The sequence below is a fragment of the Coregonus clupeaformis genome, chromosome 3, assembly GCF_020615455.1.
Source record: "Coregonus clupeaformis isolate EN_2021a chromosome 3, ASM2061545v1, whole genome shotgun sequence".
NCBI lineage: Eukaryota > Metazoa > Chordata > Actinopteri > Salmoniformes > Salmonidae > Coregonus > Coregonus clupeaformis.
Genome location: NC_059194.1, coordinates 42227232 through 42252308, shown reverse-complemented (window position 1 = coordinate 42252308; position 25077 = coordinate 42227232). Strand labels below are relative to the sequence as shown.

Sequence of the window (25077 nt, the reverse complement as noted above, 5' to 3'; positions counted from 1 at the left end):
AGAAAAACATAGTAACTAGCTAAGCCCAGGCAGCTATCCTATTCTCATGAAGATGTTGTTATATTATATGCAATTTGTTTATGATTAATAAAGAGTTTGAAATGCAGTCTGGTGTATTGTGTGACAGTCATTCAATCTACCAATCAATCTACAAATCAATCTACCAATCAATCAATCAATCAATTAGGCTTATACCTATAAATATTCTAACAGTCAAGTATATGAAGGGGTCCGAATTACATGATATGATTAAAAGTTGGGTATATTGTATTTGTTGAATATATTTTCAAGGGATCCGTACAGTAATGCCAACCTTTTGTAAAGCACAGTACTGCAATGTATTGTAGCGACCTTAAGCCAACACCTAGCGACCTGGTCAAGAGGTTTGTTCCTCTTGGCATATTTTAGAATAAAGCTGTAACGTAACAAAATGTGTTGTAGTCACCAACAGTAACCTACAGTGGGGAAAAAAGTATTTAGTCAGCCACCAATTGTGCTAGTTCTCCCACTTAAAAAATATGAGAGAGGCCTGTAATTTTCATCATAGGTACACGTCAACTATGACAGACAAATTGAGGAAAAAAAATCCAGAGAATCACATTGTAGGATTTTAAATGAATTTATTTGCAAATTATGGTGGAAAATAAGTATTTGGTCACCTACAAACAAGCAAGATTTCTGGCTCTCACAGACCTGTAACTTCTTCTTTAAGAGGCTCCTCTGTCCTCCACTCGTTACCTGTATTAATGGCACCTGTTTGAACTTGTTATCAGTATAAAAGACACCTGTCCACAACCTCAAACAGTCACACTCCAAACTCCACTATGGCCAAGACCAAAGAGGTGTCAAAGGACACCAGAAACAAAATTGTAGACCTGCACCAGGCTGGGAAGACTGAATCTGCAATAGGTAAGCAGCTTGGTTTGAAGAAATCAACTGTGGGAGCAATTATTAGGAAATGGAAGACATACAAGACCACTGATAATCTCCCTCGATCTGGGGCTCCACGCAAGATCTCATCCCGTGGGGTCAAAATGATCACAAGAACGGTGAGCAAAAATCCCAGAACCACACGGGGGGACCTAGTGAATGACCTGCAGAGAGCTGGGACCAAAGTAACAAAGCCTACCATCAGTAACACACTACGCCGCCAGGGACTCAAATCCTGCAGTGCGAGACGTGTCCCCCTGCTTAAGCCAGTACATGTCCAGGCCTGTCTGAAGTTTGCTAGAGTGCATTTGGATGATCCAGAAGAGGATTGGGAGAATGTCATATGGTCAGATGAAACCAAAATAGAACTTTTTGGTAAAAACTCAACTCGTCGTGTTTGGAGGACAAAGAATGCTGAGTTGCATCCAAAGAACACCATACCTACTGTGAAGCATGGGGGTGGAAACATCATGCTTTGGGACTGTTTTTCTGCAAAGGGACCAGGACGACTGATCCGTGTAAAGGAAAGAATGAATGGGGCCATGTATCGTGAGATTTTTAGTGAAAACCTCCTTCCATCAGCAAGGGCATTGAAGATGAAACGTGGCTGGGTCTTTCAGCATGACAATGATCCCAAACACACTGCCCGGGCAACGAAATTGTGGCTTCGGAAGAAGCATTTCAAGATCCTGGAGTGGCCTAGCCAGTCTCCAGATCTCAACCCCATAGAAAATCTTTGGAGGGAGATGAAAGTCCGTGTTGCCCAGCGACAGCCCCAAAACATCACTGCTCTAGAGGAGATCTGCATGGAGGAATGGGCCAAAATACCAGCAACAGTGTGTGAAAACCTTGTGAAGACTTACAGAAAACGTTTGACCTGTGTCATTGCCAACAAAGGGTATATAACAAAGTATTGAGAAACTTTTGTTATTGACCAAATACTTATTTTCCACCATAATTTGCAAATAAATGCATTAAAAATCCTACAATGTGATTTTCTGGATTTTCTTTTCTCATTTTGTCTGTCATAGTTGACGTGTACCTATGATGAAAATTACAGGCCTCTCTCATCTTTTTAAGTGGGAGAACTTGCACAATTGGTGGCTGACTAAATACTTTTTTTCCCCACTGTATGTCCAGCTATTTGCGGCACACCCCAACACTGTTATTTGTATATCTTAGTCCTGTGACCTCTGACCTGTATACGCTAATCATTTCATGGATAAACTCATAGTACAGTGGTAAAACACATGTGCCACAGCCCCATTCTTTTTTTTCATACCACAAACTTTTTGCCAGAAAGGATTTGAATGGGCAATAGATCCATACATCCAGAACCATTACCTGTAGGAGCCTTGTGTATCCCTACTCCACATTACTCATACAAACCAGGTAAATCCATGGGCATACTGATATAAGACAGGTCCACCCCAGTGCCCAAGCCTCAACATTCATACAAACCAGGTCTACACTTGTACTTCAGCCTCAATATCCTTACAGACCAGGTGTACATCTGCACATCTAACCCAATATAGATTTTTTTTAAACAGGTCAACTGTTACATGTCACTGCCAATTGTCATAGAAATAGGTGTACTTATGCATTTCAGCGCCACTATTCATACAAACCTGGTCTCCACCTGTACTTCAGCTCCAATTTACATACCTACAAAGTCTGCACCTGTGCTTGAACACAATGAGTCAACTAAGCCAGGTCTAAATATGCCGTAGCCTGAATACTCATAAACTGTAAACCAGGTCTACCCCTGCAACTCAGCTCGAGTACTACTACTGTACAAACCAGGTCTACACCTTTGACCGAGTCCAAATACTAATATAAACAAGATCTACACCTGCATATTTCAACCCAAATACCCATACGAACCAGGTTTACACCTGTGGCTATGTCCCAATACTCTGATATACCAGGTCGACCTTTGTGACTATTCAGCAAAACGCACATAAACCAGATATACCATTTTGGAAGAGACACTAAACAAACCTATTGACATAAAATATTTGTTAAATTATTAAACTTTTTCACTGTATGGGTCTATTTGTATTTATTATGGATCCCCATTAGCTGCTGCCAAGGCAGCAGCTACTCTTCCTGGGGTCCAGCAAAATTAAGGCAGTTTTAAAAACATTACAAGACATTCACAACAGATATCACAACACATTAAGTGTGTGTCCTCAAGCCCCTACTCTACTACCACATATCTACAACACAAAATTCATGTTTACGTGTGTGTATGCATGTGTCTGTGCCTATGTTTGTGTTGCTAATTTTACTGCTTGCATGAGTTACTTGATGTGGAATAGAGTTCCATGTAGTCATGGCTCTATGTAGTACTGTGTGCCTCCCATAGTCTGTTCTGGACATGGGGACTGTGAAGAGACCTCTGGTGGCATGTCTTGTGGGGTATGCATGGGTGTCCTAGCTGTGTGCCAGTAGTTCAAACAGACAGCTTGGTGCATTCAACATGTCAATACCTCTCACAAATACAAGTAGTGATGAAGTCAATCTGTCCTCCACTTTGAGCCAGGAGAGATTGACATGCATATTATTAATATTAGCTCTCTGTGTACATGCAAGGGCCAGCCGTGCTGCCCTATTCTGAGCCAATTGCAATTTTCCTGAGTCCCTCTTTGTGGCACCTGACCACACGACTGAACAGTAGTCCAGGTGCGACAAAACTAGAGCCTGTAGGACCTGCCTTGCTGATAGTGCTGTTAAGAAGGCAGAGCAGCGCTTTATTATGGACAGACTTCTCCCCATCTTAGCTACTGTTGTATCAATATGTTTGACCATTACAGTTTACAATCCAGGGTTACTCCAAGCAGTTTAGTCACCTCAACTTGCTCAATTTCCACATTATTCATTACAAGATTTAGTTGACGTTTAGGGTTTAGTAAATTATTTGTCCCAAAAACAATGCTTTCAGTTTTTGAAATATTTAGGACTAACTTATTCCTTAATCATTCCCATTCTGAAACTAACTGCAGCTCTTTGTTAAGTGTTGCAGTCATTTCAGTCTCTGTAGTAGCTGACATGTATAGTGTTGAGTCATTCGCATACATTGACACACTGGCTTTACCCAGTGGCATGTCGTTAGTAAGGATTGAAAAAAGTAAGGGGCCTAGACAGCTGCCCTGGGGAATTCCTGATTCTACCTGGATTATGTTGGAGGGGCTTCCATTAAATAACACCCTCTGTGTCAGGTATCTCTTTATCCACAATATAGCAGGGGGTATAAAGCCATAACACATAACTTTTACCAGCAGCAGACCGATAATGTCAAAAGCCACACTGAAGTCTAACAAAACAGCCCCCACAATATTTGTATAGTCAATTTCTCTCAGCCAATCACAAGCTGTGCTTGTCGAATGTCCTTCCCTATAAGCGTGTTGAACGTCTGGTAATTCCCCCATGGCAATTCCCCAAAAAATAACAAAATATGACATTTTACAGTCAAAATCGCTGATTTAAATATATTATGTAAAGGCTCATGGATAATCGTCAAATCATCTGTAAGGTCATCTTGATCAAGTACAGTTGAAGTCTGAAGTTTACATACACTTAGGTTGGAGTCATTAAAAATTGTTTTTCAACCACTCCAAATTTCTTGTTAACAAACTATAGTTTTGGCAAGTCGGTTAGGACATCTACTTTGTGCATGACACAAGTAATTTTTACAACAATTGTTTACAGACATATTATTTCACTTATAATTCACTGTATCACAATTCCAGTGGGTCAGAAGTTTACATACACTAAGTTGACTGTGCCTTTAAACAGCTTGGAAAATTCCAGAAAATGATGTCATGGCATTAGAAGCTTCTGATAGGCTATTTGACATAATTTTTGTGAATTGGAGGTGTACCTGTGGATGTATTTCAAGGCCTACCTTCAAACTCAGTGCCTCATTGCTTGACATCATGGGAAAATCAAAAGAAAATCAGCCAAGACCTCAGAAAAAAAATGGTAGACCTCCACAAGTCTGGTTCATCTTTGGGAGCAATTTCTAAACGCCTGAAGGTACCACGTTCATCTGTACATACAATAGTATGCAAGTATAAACACCTTGGGACCACGCAGCCGTCATACCGCTCAGGAAGGAGAGCATTCTGTCTCCTAGAGATGAACGTACTTTGGTGCGAAAAGTGCAAATCAACCCTAGAACAACAGCAAAGGACCTTGTGAAGATGCTGGAGGAAACAGGTACAAAAGTATCTATATCCACAGTAAAACGTGTCCTATATCGACATAACCTGAAAGGCCGCTCTGCAAGGAAGAAGCCACTGCTCCAAAACCACCATAAAAAAGCCAGACTACGGTTTGCAACTGCACATGAGGAAAAATATCGTAATTTTTGGAGAAATGTCCTCTGGTCTGATGAAACAAAAATAGAACTGTTTGGCCATAATGATCATCGTTATGTTTGGAGGAAAAAGGGGTAGCTTGCAAGCCAAAGAACACCATCCCAACCGTGAAGCACGGGGGTGGCAGCATCATGCTGTGAGGGTGCTTTGCTGCAGGAGGGACTGGTGCACTTCACAAAATAGATGGCATCATGAGGAAGGACAATTATGTGGATATATTGAAGCAACAGCTCAAGACATCAGTCAGAAAGTTAAAGCTTGGTTGCAAATGGGTCTTCCAAATGGACAATGACCCCAAGCATACTTCCAAAGTTGTGGCAAAATGGCTTAAGGACAACAAAGTCAAGGTATTGGAGTGGCCATCACAAAGCCCTGACGTCAATCCTATAGAAAATTTGTGGCCAGAACTGAAAAAGCATGTGCGAGCAAGGAGGCCTACAAACCTGACTCAGTTACACCAGCTCTGTCAGGAGGAATAGGCCAAAATTCACCCAACTTATTGTGGGAAGCTTGTGGAAGGCTACCCGAAGCGTTTCACCCAAGTTAAACAATTTAAAGGCAATGCTACCAAATACTAATTGAGTGTATGTAAACTTCTGACCCACTGGGAATGTGATGAAAGAAATAAAAGCTTAAATAAATCATTCTCTCTACTATTATTCTGACATTTCACATTCTTAAAATAAAGTGGTGATCCTAACTGACCTAAGACAGGGCATTTTTACTAGGATTAAATGTCAGGAATTGTGAAAAACTGAGTTTAAATGTTTTTGGCTAAGGTGTATGTAAACTTCCGACTTCAACTGTATATCCATAACCCACTTAACTTCAATCTGCTGAAAAAATAAATAATCGGCTATGATTAAATGTGTATTTTCCCATTGGTCGCAAATATGACCACTAAGATATTTTATATACCACAAGCATCATGGATTCAATGTATTGAAAATTAAAGCACATATGTAAACTACACCCTTTAAACATTATATTTGAAGCTGTTGAATACAGACTTCTGGTGCCAAATTCATCTGTAAAAGTAGACCTTGGTGATTTATGCTTGTGGTCCTGTGACCATTTTGAGAAATCATATGAAACTTCTCTGAATAATATTAGACACCTTAGTAATGCATAATATGATTTGTTGATAAGTAAAACTTTAATTTCTGTAGAACCTGTTAAGTACAACAACAACAAACAAAAAACTATTGTGACTGATGGCATTAAATGGGTTGCCGAAAATGCTGTTATCGAGGTAATTTCCTTAGTAGGTGAAGTCCGAGGTCAGCATGTTGGAGAAGTCGAAGCTCAGGGATGATAGACAAGCTTCCCACTAGTTATTACCAGTTGGAGGGGCTTTCAAGTGGATTTTTTCCAGTCGTATGTGATAAATACCACATTCCCACTTGGTTATGAATACAGTTTAAGCCTTAATTGGGTGTTGAATATGAGGTCTTTCTCTTGATTGGTTGATCCCACCCTACTGTTCCATATCCTCTAACACCACTGACCCACCTCCTTTTCCTGCAACTTGTTTCCTATTTCCTGTTTAGTCCTCATCCTGCAGGGCCATGAAGACATGGTTCTGGAGGAGGTGGACCCGGATTGGGAGAAGAAAGAGAACAAAGAGGCTCAGGGAGCGGCCCTGCTCCAGGCCTTACCCTCACTCCTACCCCAGGTCAGAGGCAGAGTCAAACAGCCTTGCTGGTAGTCACTAGAATACCATGCTTGAATGGACAAAAGTGGCAGTAGCTTTAAAGCTGATCAGAAAGTCACCAACATGTTACGACAAAACAAAACTGTTACATTTTCATAATGGAAATGCCATTGAACTTAATAATGTTATTTTTCTGGTGCTGCAATAGCCATACTCTCTGTATGTACTGTATTTCTCTGTCGCAGCAGATTATGGCCATGCAACAAGAAGCAGAGGATGCAGAGACACAGACAGAGAGATGGACTCCCCTCATGGAGAGCATCAAGAAAGAGGCAGAGGAGGCTGCTATGGTGAAAGTGGAAGAGAAGTAATAAGAGTCCATCTGTTTTCCTCTTCCTCCTATTCCCTCTTAATTCTTCCCTCTGTCTCACACTCACCTTTTTACAATCTCATATTTTTCCCAGAGATCTGTCTCCCGTTGTCTGTATGTGTGATGAGTGTGATTAGAAGGAGTCAGGCGCAGGAGGGTAAATCACAGAATACAGAGTTTATTCTGTCGTACACAGTTGCGCTGGATAGCGACAACAAAATAGAGGCACAGGGGAACAATCTACCCCGGAAATACAAGGTACGAGTAGTTCCAACAAAATACAGGCACAGGGGAATAATATACCCCAGCAATACAAGGTACGAGTAGCTCCACTGAGCTACACTCAACTCACATAAAACAATCACCCACAAGGAGAAGGGGACAGATACACTTATACATGGACTAATGAGGGGATATGAACCAGGTGTGTGTAATTGACAAGACAAGACAAATGGAATGATGATATATGGAGCGGTAGTGGCTAGAAGGCCGGTGACGACGAACACTGAAGCCTGCCAGATCAAGGAGGGGGAGGCAGCCTCGGAACAGTATGAGTGATGAATTGGGACTGGCTGTTGAGTTCACCAATGCCTTTTGGCTCTGTGTGATTGTCTGATGTATTGACCCCTGCCCTCTGACCTGGTCTCCAGGCTGCAGCAGCAGTTAGAAGAAGCAAGGATGGCTGAGGAGGTGGCCAGGCAGGCAGCTGAGATGGCAGTTAGACAACTAGAGGAGGAGCAGGCTGCCAGTGCCCAGAGGGCCACAGACTCACAGCAGGAGGCTGATGGAGAGCAGTAAGTCCCACACACACACGCACACAGAGAAACACATACACACACATACAGTACCAGTCAAAAGTTTGGACACACCTACTCATTCAAAGGTTTTTCTTTATTTTCACTATTTTCTACATTGTAGAATAATAGTGAAGACATCAACACTATGAAATAACACATATGGAATCACGTAGTAACCAAAAAAGTGTTAAACAAATCAAAATATGTTTTATATTTGAGATTCTTCAAATAGCCACCGTTTGCCTTGATGACAGCTTTGCACACTCTTGGCATTCTCTCAACCAGCTTCACCTGGAATGATTTTCAAATCAAATCAAATTGAATTTGCCACATGCGCCGAATACAACATGTGTAGCCACGACTCAGTGAAACATAAGATATTACCGTTTTTAATTTCCCATTGGTAGGATATCCTTGATCTTAGGTCGTCCATTTTGTTTTCAAATGATTGTACGTTGGCTAATAGGATTGATGGAAGAGGCAGATTACTCGCTCGCCGTCAGATACTTACAAGGCACCCCGACCTACGTCCACGATATCTCTGTCTCTTTCTCATGCGAATGACGGGGATTTGGGCCTTGTCGGGTGTCTGTAGAATATCCTTTACGTCCAACTCATTGAAGAAAAAATCTTCATCCAATACGAGGTGAGTAATCACTGTCCTGATATCCAGAAGCTCTTTTTGGTCATAAGAGACGGTGGCAGAAACATTGTGTACAGAATAAATTACAAATAATGCAAAAAAACACACATAATAGCACAATTGGTTAGAGGGCTGTAAAACGGCAGCCATCTCCTCCGGCGCCATCTTGAAGGAGTTACCACATATGCTGAGCACTTGTTGGCTGCTTTTCCTTCACTCTGCCATCCTACTCATCCCAAACCATCTCAATTGGGTTGAGGTCGGGGGATTGTGGAGGCCAGGTAATCTGATGCAGCACTCCATCACTCTCCTTCTTGGTAAGATAGCCCTTACACAGTCTGGAGGTGTGTTGGGTCATTGTCCTGTTGAAAAACAAATGATAGTCCCACTAAGCCCAAACCAGATGGGATGGCGTATCGCAGCAGAATGCTGTGGTAGCCATGCTGGTTAAGTGTGCCCCCACACCATAACACCTCCTCCTCCATGCTTTACGGTGGGAAATACACATGCGGAGATCATCCGTTCACCCACCCCACGTCTCACAAAGACACAGCGGTTGGAACCAAAAATCTCCAATTTGGACTCCAGACCAAAAGGACACATTTCCACTGGTCTAATGTCCATTGCTCGTGTGTCTTGGCCCAAGCAGGTCTCTTCTTATTATTCTTGTCCTTTAGTAGTGGTTTCTTTGCAGTAATTCAACCATGAAGGCCTGATTCACACAGTCCCCTCTGAACAGTTGATTTTGAGATGTGTCTGTTACTTGAACTCTGTGAAGCATTTATTTGGGCTGCAATCTCTGAGGCTGGTAACTCTAATGAACTTATCCTCTGCAGCAGAAGTAACTCTGGGTCTTCCATTCCTTTGGCGGTCCTCATGAGAGCCAGTTTCATCATAGCGCTTGATGGTTTTTGCGAGAAACTTTCAAAGTTCTTGAAATTTTCCGGATTGACTGACCATCATGTCTTAAAGTAATGATGGACTGTCGTTTCTCTTTGCTTATTTGAGCTGTTCTTGCCATAATATGGACTTGGTCTTTTACCAAATAGGGCTATCTTCTGTATCACAACACAACTGATTGGCTGAAACGCATTAAGGAAATAAATTCCACAAATTAACTTTTAACAAGGCACACCTGTTAATTGAAATGCATTCCAGGTGACTACCTCATGAAGCTGGTTGAGAGAATGCCAAGAGTGTGCAAAGCTGTCATCAAGGCAAAGGGTGGCTATTTGAAGAATCTCAAATATAAAATATATTTTGATTTGTTTAACACTTTTCTGGTTACTACATGATTCCATGTGTTATTTCATAGTGTTGATGTCTTCACTATTATTCTACAATGTAGAAAATAGTAGAAATAAAGCAAAACCCTTGAAACTTTTGACTGGTACTGTACATATACACACACTTACTCACACAAAGGTGAATTAACATCCATCCCCTCCCCTCTTGAGCACGTGAGAGTGCTGGAGTGTATGTTGCTGAGCTGGTTCGTGCTGAGCTGATGATGCTTCTAAGACTGGGCCAATGAAGTGACGATCACTGGGTTGTGACGAAAAGCATGATGTAGGGCTGCGAGCTGCACTTAATGCCGCGGCTTGCTATGTCAGCCACACAAACACATACACACACCAGGACATGGCATCACCAAGGAGACAACCCTCAATAATCGTCCTGCTCACTCTCTGTTTTGCAAAGACTGCCCAATATCCAGGAGGAAGAGAACGAGGAAGACCCTGAGTAAGTCCCTCTCCTACTTCCTGTTATTCTTCAATGCTTCTATCCACAGCAGATTAGATGAATGTTGCCCTTAACCACTTCTCCGGACTCAGACATTAAATCGCCACCCTAATGGTTAAGATTATAGTCAGGGGTTGTCTAATCTGACCCTGTAGTTAGGGGCAGCTTCCATCTCAAGCATTTTAACATCTCATATCCAAACCTTTGACCCCATCCTCTTCCCTCTACAGTTTGACTCATAAACCAGATGTTTGATAGGATAAGGAGCTTGCTATTTCTAACACTGCTGCACAGCAGCCTACATACTTTCTGGAGGGCTGAGGGGCTCTGTTTGTCTGCTGTTTGTCTGCTAATGATATGGATGCAGCTGTTCAAATGACAGGGGTAACTGGAGTTGCATCAAGGCACCTCAATAAGCGGATTAAGCACTAAAACTATCAAATTGGTTTTGCCCACTATTTGGGGAGCACTATTGAAAATGGATGTGTAAATCGAGCTCTGTACATGTTTAAAACTACAGTTTATGACTGTCTAACTGTCTGAGACTGTCTGAAGCTCTGTTTGTCCCCTTCTGCACACCGTCCAGGTTGCAAATGCTTCAGGAGGAGAGCGACGAGAGCATGGATAATAAGAGTCCTGAAGAGAATAATATATCAGAGGAAAATAAGATATCTCTTCAGATAACTGAGGAGAATAAAGTAACAGAGGAGGTTATAGTAATTGAGAAAATAATTCCAAAAACTGAAGATAATACGACTACACAGGATAATACGATATCTGAGACTAAAATAAGAGAGGTTACAATCATTGAGGAAACTAAGAACATTGAACAGAATACGGCCATAGTGGCGTATAAGATACCCAATGAGAGTAATTTCAACGAAGACACAAAAGTTGCTCCTGAAGAGAATGTAATCACTGACGATGACAAGATATCTGAGGAGAAAAAAGTAACAGAGGAAAATGATCATCCTGACAAGGACAAACTAACAGAGGTTACCGTCGTTGAGAAAATTAAGATTGTTGAAGAGAACACCATTACACAAGATAATGAGATATCTGAGGAGAAAAATACAAATGAAGACAAAAAAGTTGCCGCTGAGGAGAATAGTTTGGTCTCTAAAGAGACTAATGTAATAGAGGTTACAGTCATAGAAGAATACGATCAGAATACAACAGCAGTGGAGAATATAGTCAGTGGAGAGGAGATATCTGAGACTAAAGTAACAGAGGAAAATAAAAGTCCTGACAATATTAAAATAACAGAGGTTACAGATGAGGTTATTGAGGTCATTGAGGAAATAATTCAGAGTACTGGAGAAAGTCCAACTATACAGGAAAATAAGATGTCAGAGGAGAAAGAAGTTACAGAGGAAAATAAAAGTCCTGACAAGAATAAGATAACAGAGGTTACAGATGAGGTTATTGAGGTCATTGAGGAAATAATTCAGAGTACTGGAGAAAGTCCAACTATACAGGAAAATAAGATGTCAGAGGAGAAAGAAGTTACAGAGGAAAATAAAAGTCCTGACAAGAATAAAATAACAGAGGTTACAGATGAGGTTATTGAGGTCATTGAGGAAATAATTCAGAGTACTGGAGAAAGTCCAACTATACAGGAAAATAAGATGTCAGAGGAGAAAGAAGTTACAGAGGAAAATAAAAGTCCTGACAAGAATAAGATAACAAAGGTTACTGCCGTTGAGAAAATTAAGATTGAAGAGAGCATCCTAACAACAGATATCAAGATACCTGAGGAAACGCATGTAAATAAGGACAAAAAATCTTCTTATAGGAATATAGTGGTTGGAGAGATGGCCGTTGGAGAGATGATATCTGTGGAGACTAAAGTAGCAGAGGAAAATAAAAGTTCTGAGGAAAATAAGATTCCAGAGGTTACAGATGAGATTACCGTCATTGAGGAAATTAACATTGTTGAAGACATTACGACCACACAGGATAATAAGATATCTAAAGAGAATAAAATAACAGAAGAGGTGACAGTCATTGTGAAAATTAAGATTAATGAACAGAATACTATGCAGGAAATATCCAATAAGATAACAGTCAATGAAGCCAGAAAAGTTGCAGGGGAGAATATAGTAACTGTAGAGAATAAGATATCTCAGGAGAAAATAAGTCCTGAGAAGAATAAGATAGCAGAAGTTTCAGTCATTATTATAATCACTGAAGAGAATAAAATATTAAAGGAGAAAACGGTCAACCAAGACATAAAAGTTGCTGAGGACAATATTGTCGTTGAGGACTACATTGACGCTTTGGAGCTTACAGAGGACATTAAGATCACTGAGTAAGCAGAATCATTACCAGATAGAGGCTTATTCCCGCTTTGGAATGTGCTTCCTGTGCTGAGAAGTTGTGCTTTGATACCACATAAACTAGGCTACTCATTCCTCATGGCACCCAATGTCACAGATGTACAGCTTTGCGCCTTTTACATAACAAGTTGAAGGTCGGGATAAGGGGTAACTAGTTTTTTCCTCTTAAACTACTAGGATAAAGGGGTTGGTGTAAACTTTTAAACTTGCTTAATGGAGCATGATTGGGACAACTGGTACATAATATGCCATGACCTGTAGAATAATGTAATTTTACCTATCTGGCTTGAAGGACCATGAAAACAAAAAACTCAGCGTCATCTATACTGAACAAAAATATAAATGCAACATGCAACAATTTCAAAGATTTTACTGAGCTGCAGTTCATAGAAGGAAATCAGTCAATTGAAATAAATAAATAAATTAGGCAGTAAACTATAGATTTCACTTGACTGGGCAGGGGCGAAGCCATGGGTGGGCCTGGAAGGGCATAGGCCCACCCATTTGGGAGCCAGGCTGACCTACTGGGGAGCCAGGTCCAGCCAATCAGAATGAGTTTCTCCCCACAAAAGGGCTTTATTACAGACAGAAATACTCCTCAGCACCCCCCTACCCCTCCTCAGACGATCCTGCAGGTGAAGAAGCCGGATGTGGAGGTCCTGGGCTGGCGTGGTTACACGTGGCCTGCAGTTGTGAGGCCGGTTGGATGTACTGCCAAATTCTCTAAACGACGTTGGAGGCGGCTTATGGTAGAGAAACTAACTTTCAAATCTCTGGCAACAGCTATGTTGGACATTCCTGTAGTCTGCATGCCAATTGCACGCTCCCTCAAAACTTGAGACATCTGTGGCATTGTGTTGTGTGACAAAACTGCACATTTTAGAGTAGCCTTTTATTGTCCCCAGCACAAGGTGCACCTGTGTAATGATAATGCTGTTTAATCAGCTTCTTGATATGCCATGCCTGTCAGGTGGATGGATTATCTTGGCAAAGGATAAATGCTCACTAACAGGGATGTAAACAAATTTGTGCAAAACATTTGAGAGAAATAAGCTTTTTGTGCGAATCGAACATTTCTGGGCTCTTTTATTTCAACTCATGAAACATGGGACCAACACTTTACATGTTGCGTTTATATTTTTGTTCAGTATATATGGACAGTGCTTGGGCACAAACTTGTAAAGCTGAACAAAGTTAAGATTTATGGTAACACATATTGTTAACTGATTATTAATTGGTTACATATTATTGGGCAGCTTCAGTACTTACTGCAATTAACTCTAAAGTGCATGGATTCAAAGCCAACATTCCATGCAGCGCTTTCTCCCCAGCTTGAGTGCTGATAGAGTTGCTAAGTGATAGAGTTTGAATGTTTAATTCCTAACCTTCTCATGGTCAAATTGTCCAGGTTGAAGCTGCTTCACGAGAGCGACGAGAGCATGGAGAATAGAAGTCCTGAGAAAAATAAAGTCATAGAGGTTACTGTCATTGAGAAAATTCAGAGCATTGAAGACAATACTCTAATGGATATTGTAGTCGCTGAAGACATTGAGATATCTGAAGACAACAAAGCTAAATCTGTGGAGCCTAAAGTGGAGAATAAGATCACTGAGTAAGCCAAATCATTAGCAGGTAGAGGCTTAATCCTGCTTTGTTTTTTACACCATGGCTACTCACGCCTCATGGCATTCCCATGCAGCTAAAAGGTTTGCTGTCCCCATATGCGCTCAGCTTTTTGGCTTTCACTGAACCCAAAGGCCAAAGAGTGTTTTATTTATTCTGTGGAGTTTAAGATTACTATTTTGAGTGTTCAGAAGTAATGTCCATCCCCAGTCATGGTACAGTGCCTTGCAAAAGTATTTGTCCCCCTTGGCGTTTTTCCAATTTTGTTGCATTACAACCTGTAATTTTATTTTATTTTTATTTGGATTTCATGTAATGGACATGCACAAAATAGTCCAAATTGGTGAAGTAAAAAAAAAAAAAATTGTTTCAAAAAAGTATAAAAATTAAATAACGGAAAAGTGGTGCATGCATATGTATTCACCCCCTTTGCTATGAAGCCCCTAAATAAGATCTGGTGCAACCAATTACCTTCAGAAGTCACATAATTCGTGAAATAAAGTCCACATGTGTGCAATCTAAGTGTCACTTGATCTCAGTATATATACACCTGTTCTGAAAGGCCCCAGAATCTGCAACACCACTAAGCAAGGGGCACGACCAAGCAAGCGGCACCATGAAGACCAAGGAGCTCTCCAAACAGGTCAGGGACAAAGTTGTGGAGAAGTACAGATCAGGGTTGGGTTATAAAAAAATATCAGAAACTTTGAACATCCCACGGAAAACCATTAAATCTATTATTCAAAAATGGAAAGAATATGGCACCACAACAAACCTGCCAAGGAGGGCATTAATCAGAGAGGCAACAAAGATACCAAAGATAACCCTGAAGGAGCTGCAAAGTTCCACAGCGGAGATTGGAGTATCTGTCTTTAAGCCGTACACTCCACAGAGCTGGGCTTTACGGAAGAGTGGCCAGAAAAAAGCCATTGCTTAAAGAAAGAAATAAGCAAACACGTTTGGTGTTCGCCAAAAGTCATGTGGGAGACTCCCCAAACATATGGAAGAAGGTACTCTGGTCAGATGAGACTAAAATTGAGCTTTTTGGCCATCAAGGAAAACGCTGTGTCTGGCGCAAACCCAACACCTCTCATCACCCAGAGAACACCATCCCCACAGTGAAGCATGGTGGTGGCAGCATCATGCTGTGGGGATGTTTTTCATCGGCAGGGACTGGGAAACTGGTCAGAATTGAAGGAATGATGGATGGCGCTAAATACAGGGAAATTCTTGAGGGAAACCTGTTTCAGTCTTCCAGAGATTTGAGACTGGGACGGAGGTTCACCTTCCAGCAGGACAGTGACCCTAAGCATACTGCTAAAGCAACAGCCGAGTGAAACATTTAAATGTCTTGGAATGGCCGAGTCAATGCCCAGACCTCAATCCAATTGAGAATCTGTTGTATGACCTAAAGATTGCTGTACACCAGCGGAACCCATCCAACTTGAAGGAGCTGGAGCAGTTTTGCCTTGAAGAATGGGCAAAAATCCCAGTGGCTAGATGTGCCAAGCTTATATAGACATACCCCAAGAGACTTGCAGCTGTAATTGCTGCAAAAGGTGGCTCTACAAAGTATTGACTTTGGGGGGGGGTGAATAGTTATGCACGCTCAGGTTCTGTTTTTTTGTCTTATTTCTTGATTGTTTCACAATAAAAATACACACAATACCCCACATTAAATTGCTAATTAAGTACAGAAATATCTAATTTACTTAAGTATTCACACCCCTGAGTCAATACATGTTAGAATCACCTTTGGTAGTTATTACAGCTGTGAGTCTTTCTGGGTAAGTCTCTCTAGCTTTGCACACCTGGATTGTACAATATTTGCACATTCTTATTTTTGTAATTCTTCAAGGTCTGTCAAGTTGGTTGTTGATCATTGCTAGACAGCCATTTTCAAGTCTTGCAATAGATTTAAGCCGATTTTAAGTCAAAACCATAGCTAGGCCACTCAGGAACATTCAATGTCATCTTGGTAAGCAACTCCAATGTATATTTGGGCTTGTGTTTTAGGTTATTGTGCGGCTGAAATGTGAATTTATCTCCCAGTGTCTGTTGGAAAGCAGACTGAACATAGTTTCCCTCTAGGATTGTGCCTGTGCTTAGCTCTATTCTGTTTCTCCCTAGTCCTTGCCGATGACAAGCATACCCATAACATGATGCAGCCACCACCATGCTTGAAAATATGAAGAGTGGTACTCAGTGATGTGTTTTATTCTGTACAGGCTTCCTTCATTTTACTCTGCCATTTAGGTTAGTATTGTGGAGTAACTACAATGTTGTTGTTCCATCCTCAGTTCTCTCCTATCATAGCCATTCAAGTCTGTAACTGTTTAAAAGTCACCATTGACCTCATGGTGAAATCCCTGAGCGGTATACTTCCTCCCAGTAACTAAGTTAGGAAGGACGCCTGTATCTTTGTAGTAACTGGGTGTATTGATACACCATCCAAAGTGTAATTAATGACTTCACCATGTTCAAAGGGACATTCAATGTCTGCTATTAATTTTTTTTACCCAACTACCAATAGGTGCCCTTCTTTGCGAGGCTTTGGAAAACCTCCCTGGTCTTTGTGGTTGAATCTGTGTTTGAAATTCACTGCTCGACTGAGGGACCTTACAGATAATTGTATGTGTGGGGTACAGAGATAAGGTAGTCATTCAAAAATCATGTTAAACACTATTATTGCACACAGAGTGAGCCCATGCAACTTATTATGTGACTTGCATCAATCTAATGAACATAATATAATTAGCGGGTGATGCCTCTGGAATGTATACACTGATTGAGTAGGTTAAGTTATGGAGATTGTACACCTATTAGAGAGAAGGTGAGAGAGACAGTTCCTCAGTTTAGGGTTCTTTAATGTTGATTGGAGATTAACAATGTTTGCAATTCTGTGCCATGTCACTCAGGTACGATTATCCAATTAACTGTCCATTTATCCATACAAGATGTGGTCTGGAAATAATAAACATGAATACAATGGCATCAATACTAAGAAAATGCACATTCATTTAGCAATAACAAAAGAAGATATACAGCTCTCATCTGTTATAATAATCCAATGACTGAAACGAAAATACAAGTAGCTAGCAACATCAGACTAACCAGCTAACAATGACAAGCAAAAATGTAGCTAACAATGTTAGACAGCTATTATATAAAAAACTAGACACATAATGTAATAATGACGAAAATATTCTTTAACTATTGACAACTTCGTCAGTAAAACAGGGGGAAAACATATACAGTGGGGAAAAAAAGTATTTAGTCAGCCACCAATTGTGCAAGTTCTCCCACTTAAAAAGATGAGAGAGGCCTGTAATTTTCATCATAGGTACACGTCAACTATGACAGAAAAAATGAGAAAAATAAATCCAGAAAATCACATTGTAGGATTTTTTTATGAATTTATTTGCAAATTATGGTGTAAAATAAGTATTTGGTCAATAACAAAGGTTTCTCAATACTTTGTTATATACCCTTTGTTGGCAATGACACAGGTCAAACGTTTTCTGTAAGTCTTCACAAGGTTTTCACACACTGTTGCTGGTATTTTGGCCCATTCCTCCATGCAGATCTCCTCTAGAGCAGTGATGTTTTGGGGCTGTCGCTGGGCAACACAGACTTTCAACTCCCTCCAAAGATTTTCTATGGGGTTGAGATCTGGAGACTGGCTAGGCCACTCCAGGACCTTGAAATGCTTCTTACGAAGCCACTCCTTCGTTGCCCGGGCGGTGTGTTTGGGATCATTGTCATGCTGAAAGACCCAGCCACGTTTCATCTTCAATGCCCTTGCTGATGGAAGGAGGTTTTCACTCAAAATCTCACAATACATGGCCCCATTCATTCTTTCCTTTACACGGATCAGTCGTCCTGGTCCCTTTGCAGAAAAACAGCCCCAAAGCATGTTGTTTCCACCCCCATGCTTCACAGTAGGTATGGTGTCCTTTGGATGCAACTCAGCATTCTTTGTCCTCCAAACACGACGAGTTGAGTTTTTACCAAAAAGTTCTATTTTGGTTTCATCTGACCATATGACATTCTCCCAATCCTCTTCTGGATCATCCAAATGCACTCTAGCAAACTTCAGACAGGCCTGGACATGTACTGGCTTAAGCAGGGGGACACATCTGGCAATGCAGGATTTGAGTCCCTGGTGGCATAGTGTGTTACTGATGGTAGGCTTTGTTACTTTGGTCCCAGCTCTCTGCAGGTCATTCACTAGGTCCCCCCGTGTGGTTCTGGGATTTTTGCTCACCGTTCTTGTGATCATTTTGACCCCACGGGGTGAGATCTTGCGTGGAGCCCCAGATCGAGGGAGATTATCAGTGGTCTTGTATGTCTTCCATTTCCTAATAATTGCTCCCACAGTTGATTTCTTCAAACCAAGCTGCTTACCTATTGCAGATTCAGTCTTCCCAGCCTGGTGCAGGTCTACAATTTTGTTTCTGGTGTCCTTTGACAGCTCTTTGGTCTTGGCCATAGTGAAGTTTGGAGTGTGACTGTTTGAGGTTGTGGACAGGTGTCTTTTATACTGATAACAAGTTCAAACAGGTGCCATTAATACAGGTAATGAGTGGAGGACAGAGGAGCCTCTTAAAGAAGAAGTTACAGGTCTGTGAGAGCCAGAAATCTTGCTTGTTTGTAGGTGACCAAATACTTATTTTCCACTATAATTTGCTAATAAATTCATAAAAAATCCTACAATGTGATTTTCTGGAGAAAAAAATTCTCAATTTGTCTGTCATAGTTGACGTGTACCTATGATGAAAATTACAGGCCTCTCTCATCTTTTTAAGTGGGAGAACTTGCACAATTGGTGGCTGACTAAATACTTTTTTTCCCCACTGTACCTTACTTACAGTTTTGGTATTCACGCAGAGTGATTAATAAATTGGTCAGAAAGGAAATAATGTCCAAAACTGAGATTTGTGTTCGCAGCAGTAGGTGGTCGAGCTGCACTTGGTAATGAACTAAAACACTCTGCCAGCTTGTGATAGCTGTCACGTCGTCAGTGAGTTCTTAAAGGGACAGGCTTTCTTACAATAATAAAAAAATCCCCATCAAAATCCGTCAGTTTAATCTACAGATATCTGCCTATGTTGCCCTTCCGCATCTGCAGTGGAAAGTGGCAGAGCTGCAGCACTGTTTGTCAGACCAGGAGACATCCCGAAAATAGGTATTCTCATGAAAACAAACGTCTGTAGCGTCCGAAGGGTTTGGCCTACTAACATTCTATGGAAAGATCAGACTCTCACGAACACGATGGTGTTCTCCGTTTTGCTCTACAGCCCCCATAAGCCCCATGGGACACATCTGAAGTCGGTAACGCTGACATGGCAACTTCTGTCTGTAGAGTTCGAACCGTTTGGGCAACAAACTAATATGACCCACTGTGGAAAGGGGAAACTCTCACGAACACGATGCTCCGTTTTGCTCTACGACCCCCGCAAGTGTCTCGGGACTCGTCTGAAGGTAACCCATACAAATGTATGGAAGTATGGAGGTAGTTTTGTGCCAACCAAAAATAAGCTGTTAAATATGTATCCAAAAAAACTAAAATATTTCCTGACCTTTCTTTTATCTCCTAGATACAGGACAGACACTTCAAAACCTTATCCCTTCAAAATAACACATATTATTGATACACTGTATATACAGTGGGGAGAACAAGTATTTGATACACTGCCGATTTTGCAGGTTTTCCTACTTACAAAGCATGTAGAGGTCTGTAATTTACAGTGGGGCAAAAAAGTATTTAGTCAGCCACCAATTGTGCAAGTTCTCCCACTTAAAAAGATGAGAGAGGCCTGTAATTTTCATCATAGGTACACGTCAACTATGAAAGACAAAATGAGAAAAAAAAATCCAGAAAATCACATTATAGGATTTTTAATGAATTTATTTGCAAATGATGGTGGAAAATAAGTATTTGGTCAATAACAAAAGTTTTGTCAATACTTTGTTATATACCCTTTGTTGGCAATGACACAGGTCAAACGTTTTCTGTAAGTCTTCACAAGGTTTTCACACACTGTTGCTGGTATTTTGGCCCATTCCTCCATGCAGATCTCCACTAGAGCAGTGATGTTTTGGGGCTGTCGCTGGGCAACACGGACTTTCAACTCCCTCCAAAGATTTTCTATGGGGTTGAGATCTGGAGACTGGCTAGGCCACTCCAGGACCTTGAAATGCTTCTTACGAAGCCACTCCTTCGTTGCCCGGGCGGTGTGTTTGGGATCATTGTCATGCTGAAAGACCCAGCCACGTTTCATCTTCAATGCCCTTGCTGATGGAAGGAGGTTTTCACTCAAAATATCACGATACATGGCCCCATTCATTCTTTCCTTTACACGGATCAGTCGTCCTGGTCCCTTTGCAGAAAAAACAGCCCCAAAGCATGATTTTTCCACCCCCATGCTTCACAGTAGGTATGGTGTTCTTTGGATGCAACTCAGCATTCTTTGTCCTCCAAACACGACGAGTTGAGTTTTTACCAAAAAGTTATATTTTGGTTTCATCTGACCATATGACATTCTCCCAATCCTCTTCTGGATCATCCAAATGCACTCTAGCAAACTTCAGATGGGCCTGGACATGTACTGGCTTAAGCAGGGGGACACATCCTGCACTGCAGGATTTGAGTCCCTGGCGGCGTAGTGTGTTACTGATGGTAGGCTTTGTTACTTTGGTCCCAGCTCTCTGCAGGTCATTCACTAGGTCCCCCCCGTGTGGTTCTGGGATTTTTGCTCACCGTTCTTGTGATCAATTTGACCCCACGGGGTGAGATCTTGCGTGGAGCCCCAGATCGAGGGAGATTATCAGTGGTCTTGTATGTCTTCCATTTCCTAATAATTGCTCCCACAGTTGATTTCTTCAAACCAAGCTGCTTACCTATTGCAGATTCAGTCTTCCCAGCCTGGTGCAGGTCTACAATTTTGTTTCTGGTGTCCTTTGACAGCTCTTTGGTCTTGGCCATAGTGGAGTTTGGAGTGTGACTGTTTGAGGTTGTGGACAGGTGTCTTTTATACTGATAACAAGTTCAAACAAGTGCCATTAATACAGGTAACGAGTGGAGGACAGAGGAGCCTCTTAAAGAAGAAGTTACAGGTCTGTGAGAGCCAGAAATTTTGCTTGTTTGTCGGTGAACAAATACTTATTTTCCACCATAATTTGCAAATAAATTCATTAAAAATCCTACAATGTGATTTTCTGGAATTTTTTTCCTCAATTTGTCTGTCATAGTTGACATGTACCTATGATGAAAATTACAGGCCTCTCTCATCTTTTTAAGTGGGAGAACTTGCACAATTGGTTTCTGACTAAATACTTTTTTTCCCCACTGTATATCATAGGTACACTTCAACTGTGAGAGACGGAATCTAAAACAAAAATTTAGAATATCACATTGTAGGATTTTTAAGTAATTAATTTGCATTTTATTGCATGACATAAGTATTTGATCACCTATCAACCAGTAAGAATTCCGGCTCTCACAGACCTGTTCGTTTTTCTTTAAGAAGCCCTCCTGTTCTCCACTCATTACCTGTATTAACTGCACCTTTTTGAACTCGTTACCTGTATAAAAGACACCTGTCCACACACTCAATCAAACAGACTCCAACCTCTTCACAATGGCCAAGACCAGAGAGCTGTGTAAGGACATCAGGGATAAAATTGTAGACCTGCACAAGGCTGGGATGGGCTACAGGACAATAGGCAAGCAGCTTGGTGAGAAGGCAACAACTGTTGGTGCAATTATTAGAAAATGGAAGAAGTTTAAGATGACGGTCAATCACCCTCGGTCTGGGGCTCCATGCAAGATCTCACCTCATGAGGCATCAATGATCATGATGAAGGTGAGGGATCAGCCCAGAACTACACGGCAGGACCTGGTCAATGACCTGAAGAGAGCTGGGACCACAGTCTCAAAGAAAACCATTAGTAACACACTAGGCCGTCATGGATTAAAATCCTGCAGCGCACGCAAGGTCCCCCTGCTCAAGCCAGCGCATGTCCAGGCCCGTCTGAAGTTTGCCAATGACCATCTGGATGATCCAGAGGAGGAATGGGAGAAAGTCATGTGGTCTGATGAGACAAAAATATAGCTTTTTGGTCTAAACTCCACTCGCCGTGTTTGGAGGAAGAAGAAGGATGAGTACAACCCCAAGAACACCATCCCAACCGTGAAGCATGGAGGTGGAAACATCATTCTTTGGGGATGCTTTTCTGCAAAGGGGACAGGACGACTGCACCGTATTGAGGGGAGGATGGATGGGGCCAATAATCGCGAGATCTTGGCCAACAACCTCCTTCCCTCAGTAAGAGCATTGAAGATGGGTCGTGGCTGGGTCTTCCAGCATGGCAACGACCCAAAACACACAGCCAGGGTAACTAAGGAGTGGCTCCGTAAGAAGCATCTCAAGGTCCTGGAGTGGCCTAGCCAGTCTCCAGACCTGAACCCAATAGAAAATCTTTGGAGGGAGCTGAAAGTCCGTATTGCCCAGCGACAGCCCCGAAACCTGAAGGATCTGGAGAAGGTCTGTTACGGATACAGGTATCCTGTGTTTTTGTGTGTTTCTCTCCTTCTGCCCTAATCACAGGTGTCCTGTATGTTCCTGATTGGTGGTCGTTGAGGTGTCTGCTGATTGGACCAATCAGTGAACATTCCTGTGAATAGCACCACCTGTTACTCGTTTGTTCAATCACACAGCCCATTGTATAAAACCCAGTCTTGTGTTTGTTGAGAGAGAGAGAGACTTTTTCCATATGTGAGTATGGACACGGTGGTGTCCTGTGTGTTGTGTACTCACTAAGTTGTTGGTTACCCTATTGGTAACTTTGTTAGAAGCTATTTCTTTATGTGAGTGTGGACACGGTGGTGTCCTGTGTAGTGTGTACTCACTAAGTTGTTGGTTACCCTATAGGTAACTTTATTAGAATATATTTCTTTACCTGAGTGTGGATACTGTTGTATCCTGTGTACTTATTTAATTGCTGATTACCCTGTTTAGTAGCTTTGTGTGTTTCTGGGAAAAGGGGAGTTTAAGCTAGATGCCCTTGGGCGTACATTACCCGTAGGAAGAAATCTGTCTATAAACACCAGTTAGACCTGAGCGGACCACCCACTGTATTTTTTGTATGGTAGCAGTAGCCTAGCGGTTCTTGAGGCAGGCAAGATCAGTTTAGGGGGTTTTACACTATTGTTTCATTTCTTGGGTCCTGCTCAGCCCTTTTTCCCAAACCCTTACCGTGTGTTCAGAAATAAACACTTTGTGTTTGACGGTAGTTCATGGTTGTTGTGTCATTTTTGGTTCTCACTGTTCCCTGCCACACTTATAATTTACATGAATTTATGTTACGGGTCTCATGTCCATCCACCCTAGATGTTTAGAGCCACGGGGTTCGTAACATAAAGTGGGGGCTCGTCCGGGATCCTATCTATCCCATGCTACTCATGTAAATTAGTCAGTGTCTGGTTCAGTGTTGAGCTTGGCAGCTGTAACTACCTGTTTTTTTTGTGTGTTCAGTAGTCGACGGCTCGTGTTGCTAGTAGGATGGCTACTTTTGAGTTGGAGGCATTTTTGGAAAACCCTACGTGGGAGGTTTTTGATAATTGCCGTAGAGTGGATCTACAGGCTTTGGCTGACCACTTTTCTGTACCCATACCGAGGGGTTTAGTGAAAGCAGAAGTTAGGGAAGTAGTGTTAGCGATATTATTGAACGAGCGAGTGCTTGAGTTACCGCCGCCTGAGTCTGCTGCTCCTGTAGGGGATGTGGTTGCTGTTCCTGTAAGCCCATCAGTGTCTGAGGACGAGGCTAAGGCTCCAGCCACATTGCCCCGTTATGACCCACTCTCCCCACTGACTGACAGTGATGCCAGGATCGATGTCCGCTCGACACGGCTCCAAATGGAGGCGGAAGAGCGGGCACAAATCAGGCAAGACAAGCTGGAGATGCGTAAGCTAGAGGCAGAACAGGAGACGCGTAAGCTAGAGGCAGAACAGGAGACGCGTAAGCTAGAGGCAGAACTGGAGACGCGTAAGATGGAAATGGAGATGCGTAAGATGGAACTGGAGGTGCGTAAAATGGAACTAGAGGCAGAAACAGCGAGGTTAGTCTCTGCTAATACTATGCCTGCTAGTGAGCCATCCTCACCAGCTGTGTCATCTGCTACGTTTGATATTAGTAGGCAGATCACCTTGGTACCTGTGTTCAGGGAGTCAGAGGTTGATTCCTATTTCAGTGTGTTTGAACGTATAGCGGTAGCATTGAAATGGCCCGACGAGGTATGGTGCCTATTACTTCAGTGTAAACTAACAGGTAAAGCCCAAGAGGTTCTGGCAGCGCTACCTCTTGAAGACAGTTTGAATTATGAAGTGGTCAAAGCTACTGTTCTTCGTGCCTATGAGCTTGTTCCTGAGGCATATCGACAAAGATTTAGGTCTCATAAAAAGTCTCCTACTCAGACTTATGTGGAGTTTGCTAGAGACAAAGGAAATCTGTTTGACAAATGGCACAGTGCTAGTAAGGTAACTGATTTTAACTCTCTCACGGGAGTTAATCTTGTTAGAAGAGTTTAAAAAT

General features: G+C 41.8%; 1 protein-coding gene across 1 annotated transcript in view; it reads left to right on the top strand.

Annotated features, from left to right (window-relative positions):
• The window catches only part of LOC121579080 (cyclic nucleotide-gated cation channel beta-1), an 81851-nt gene that overhangs the window by 38495 nt on the left and 18279 nt on the right, over positions 1-25077 (top strand). The window contains exons 15-18 of the mRNA XM_041893362.2: positions 6863-6987; positions 7215-7333; positions 7987-8130; positions 10478-10519. Coding sequence (XP_041749296.1) covers positions 6863-6987; positions 7215-7333; positions 7987-8130; positions 10478-10519 — 430 coding nt within the window. The remainder of the gene's footprint in view (positions 1-6862; positions 6988-7214; positions 7334-7986; positions 8131-10477; positions 10520-25077) is intronic.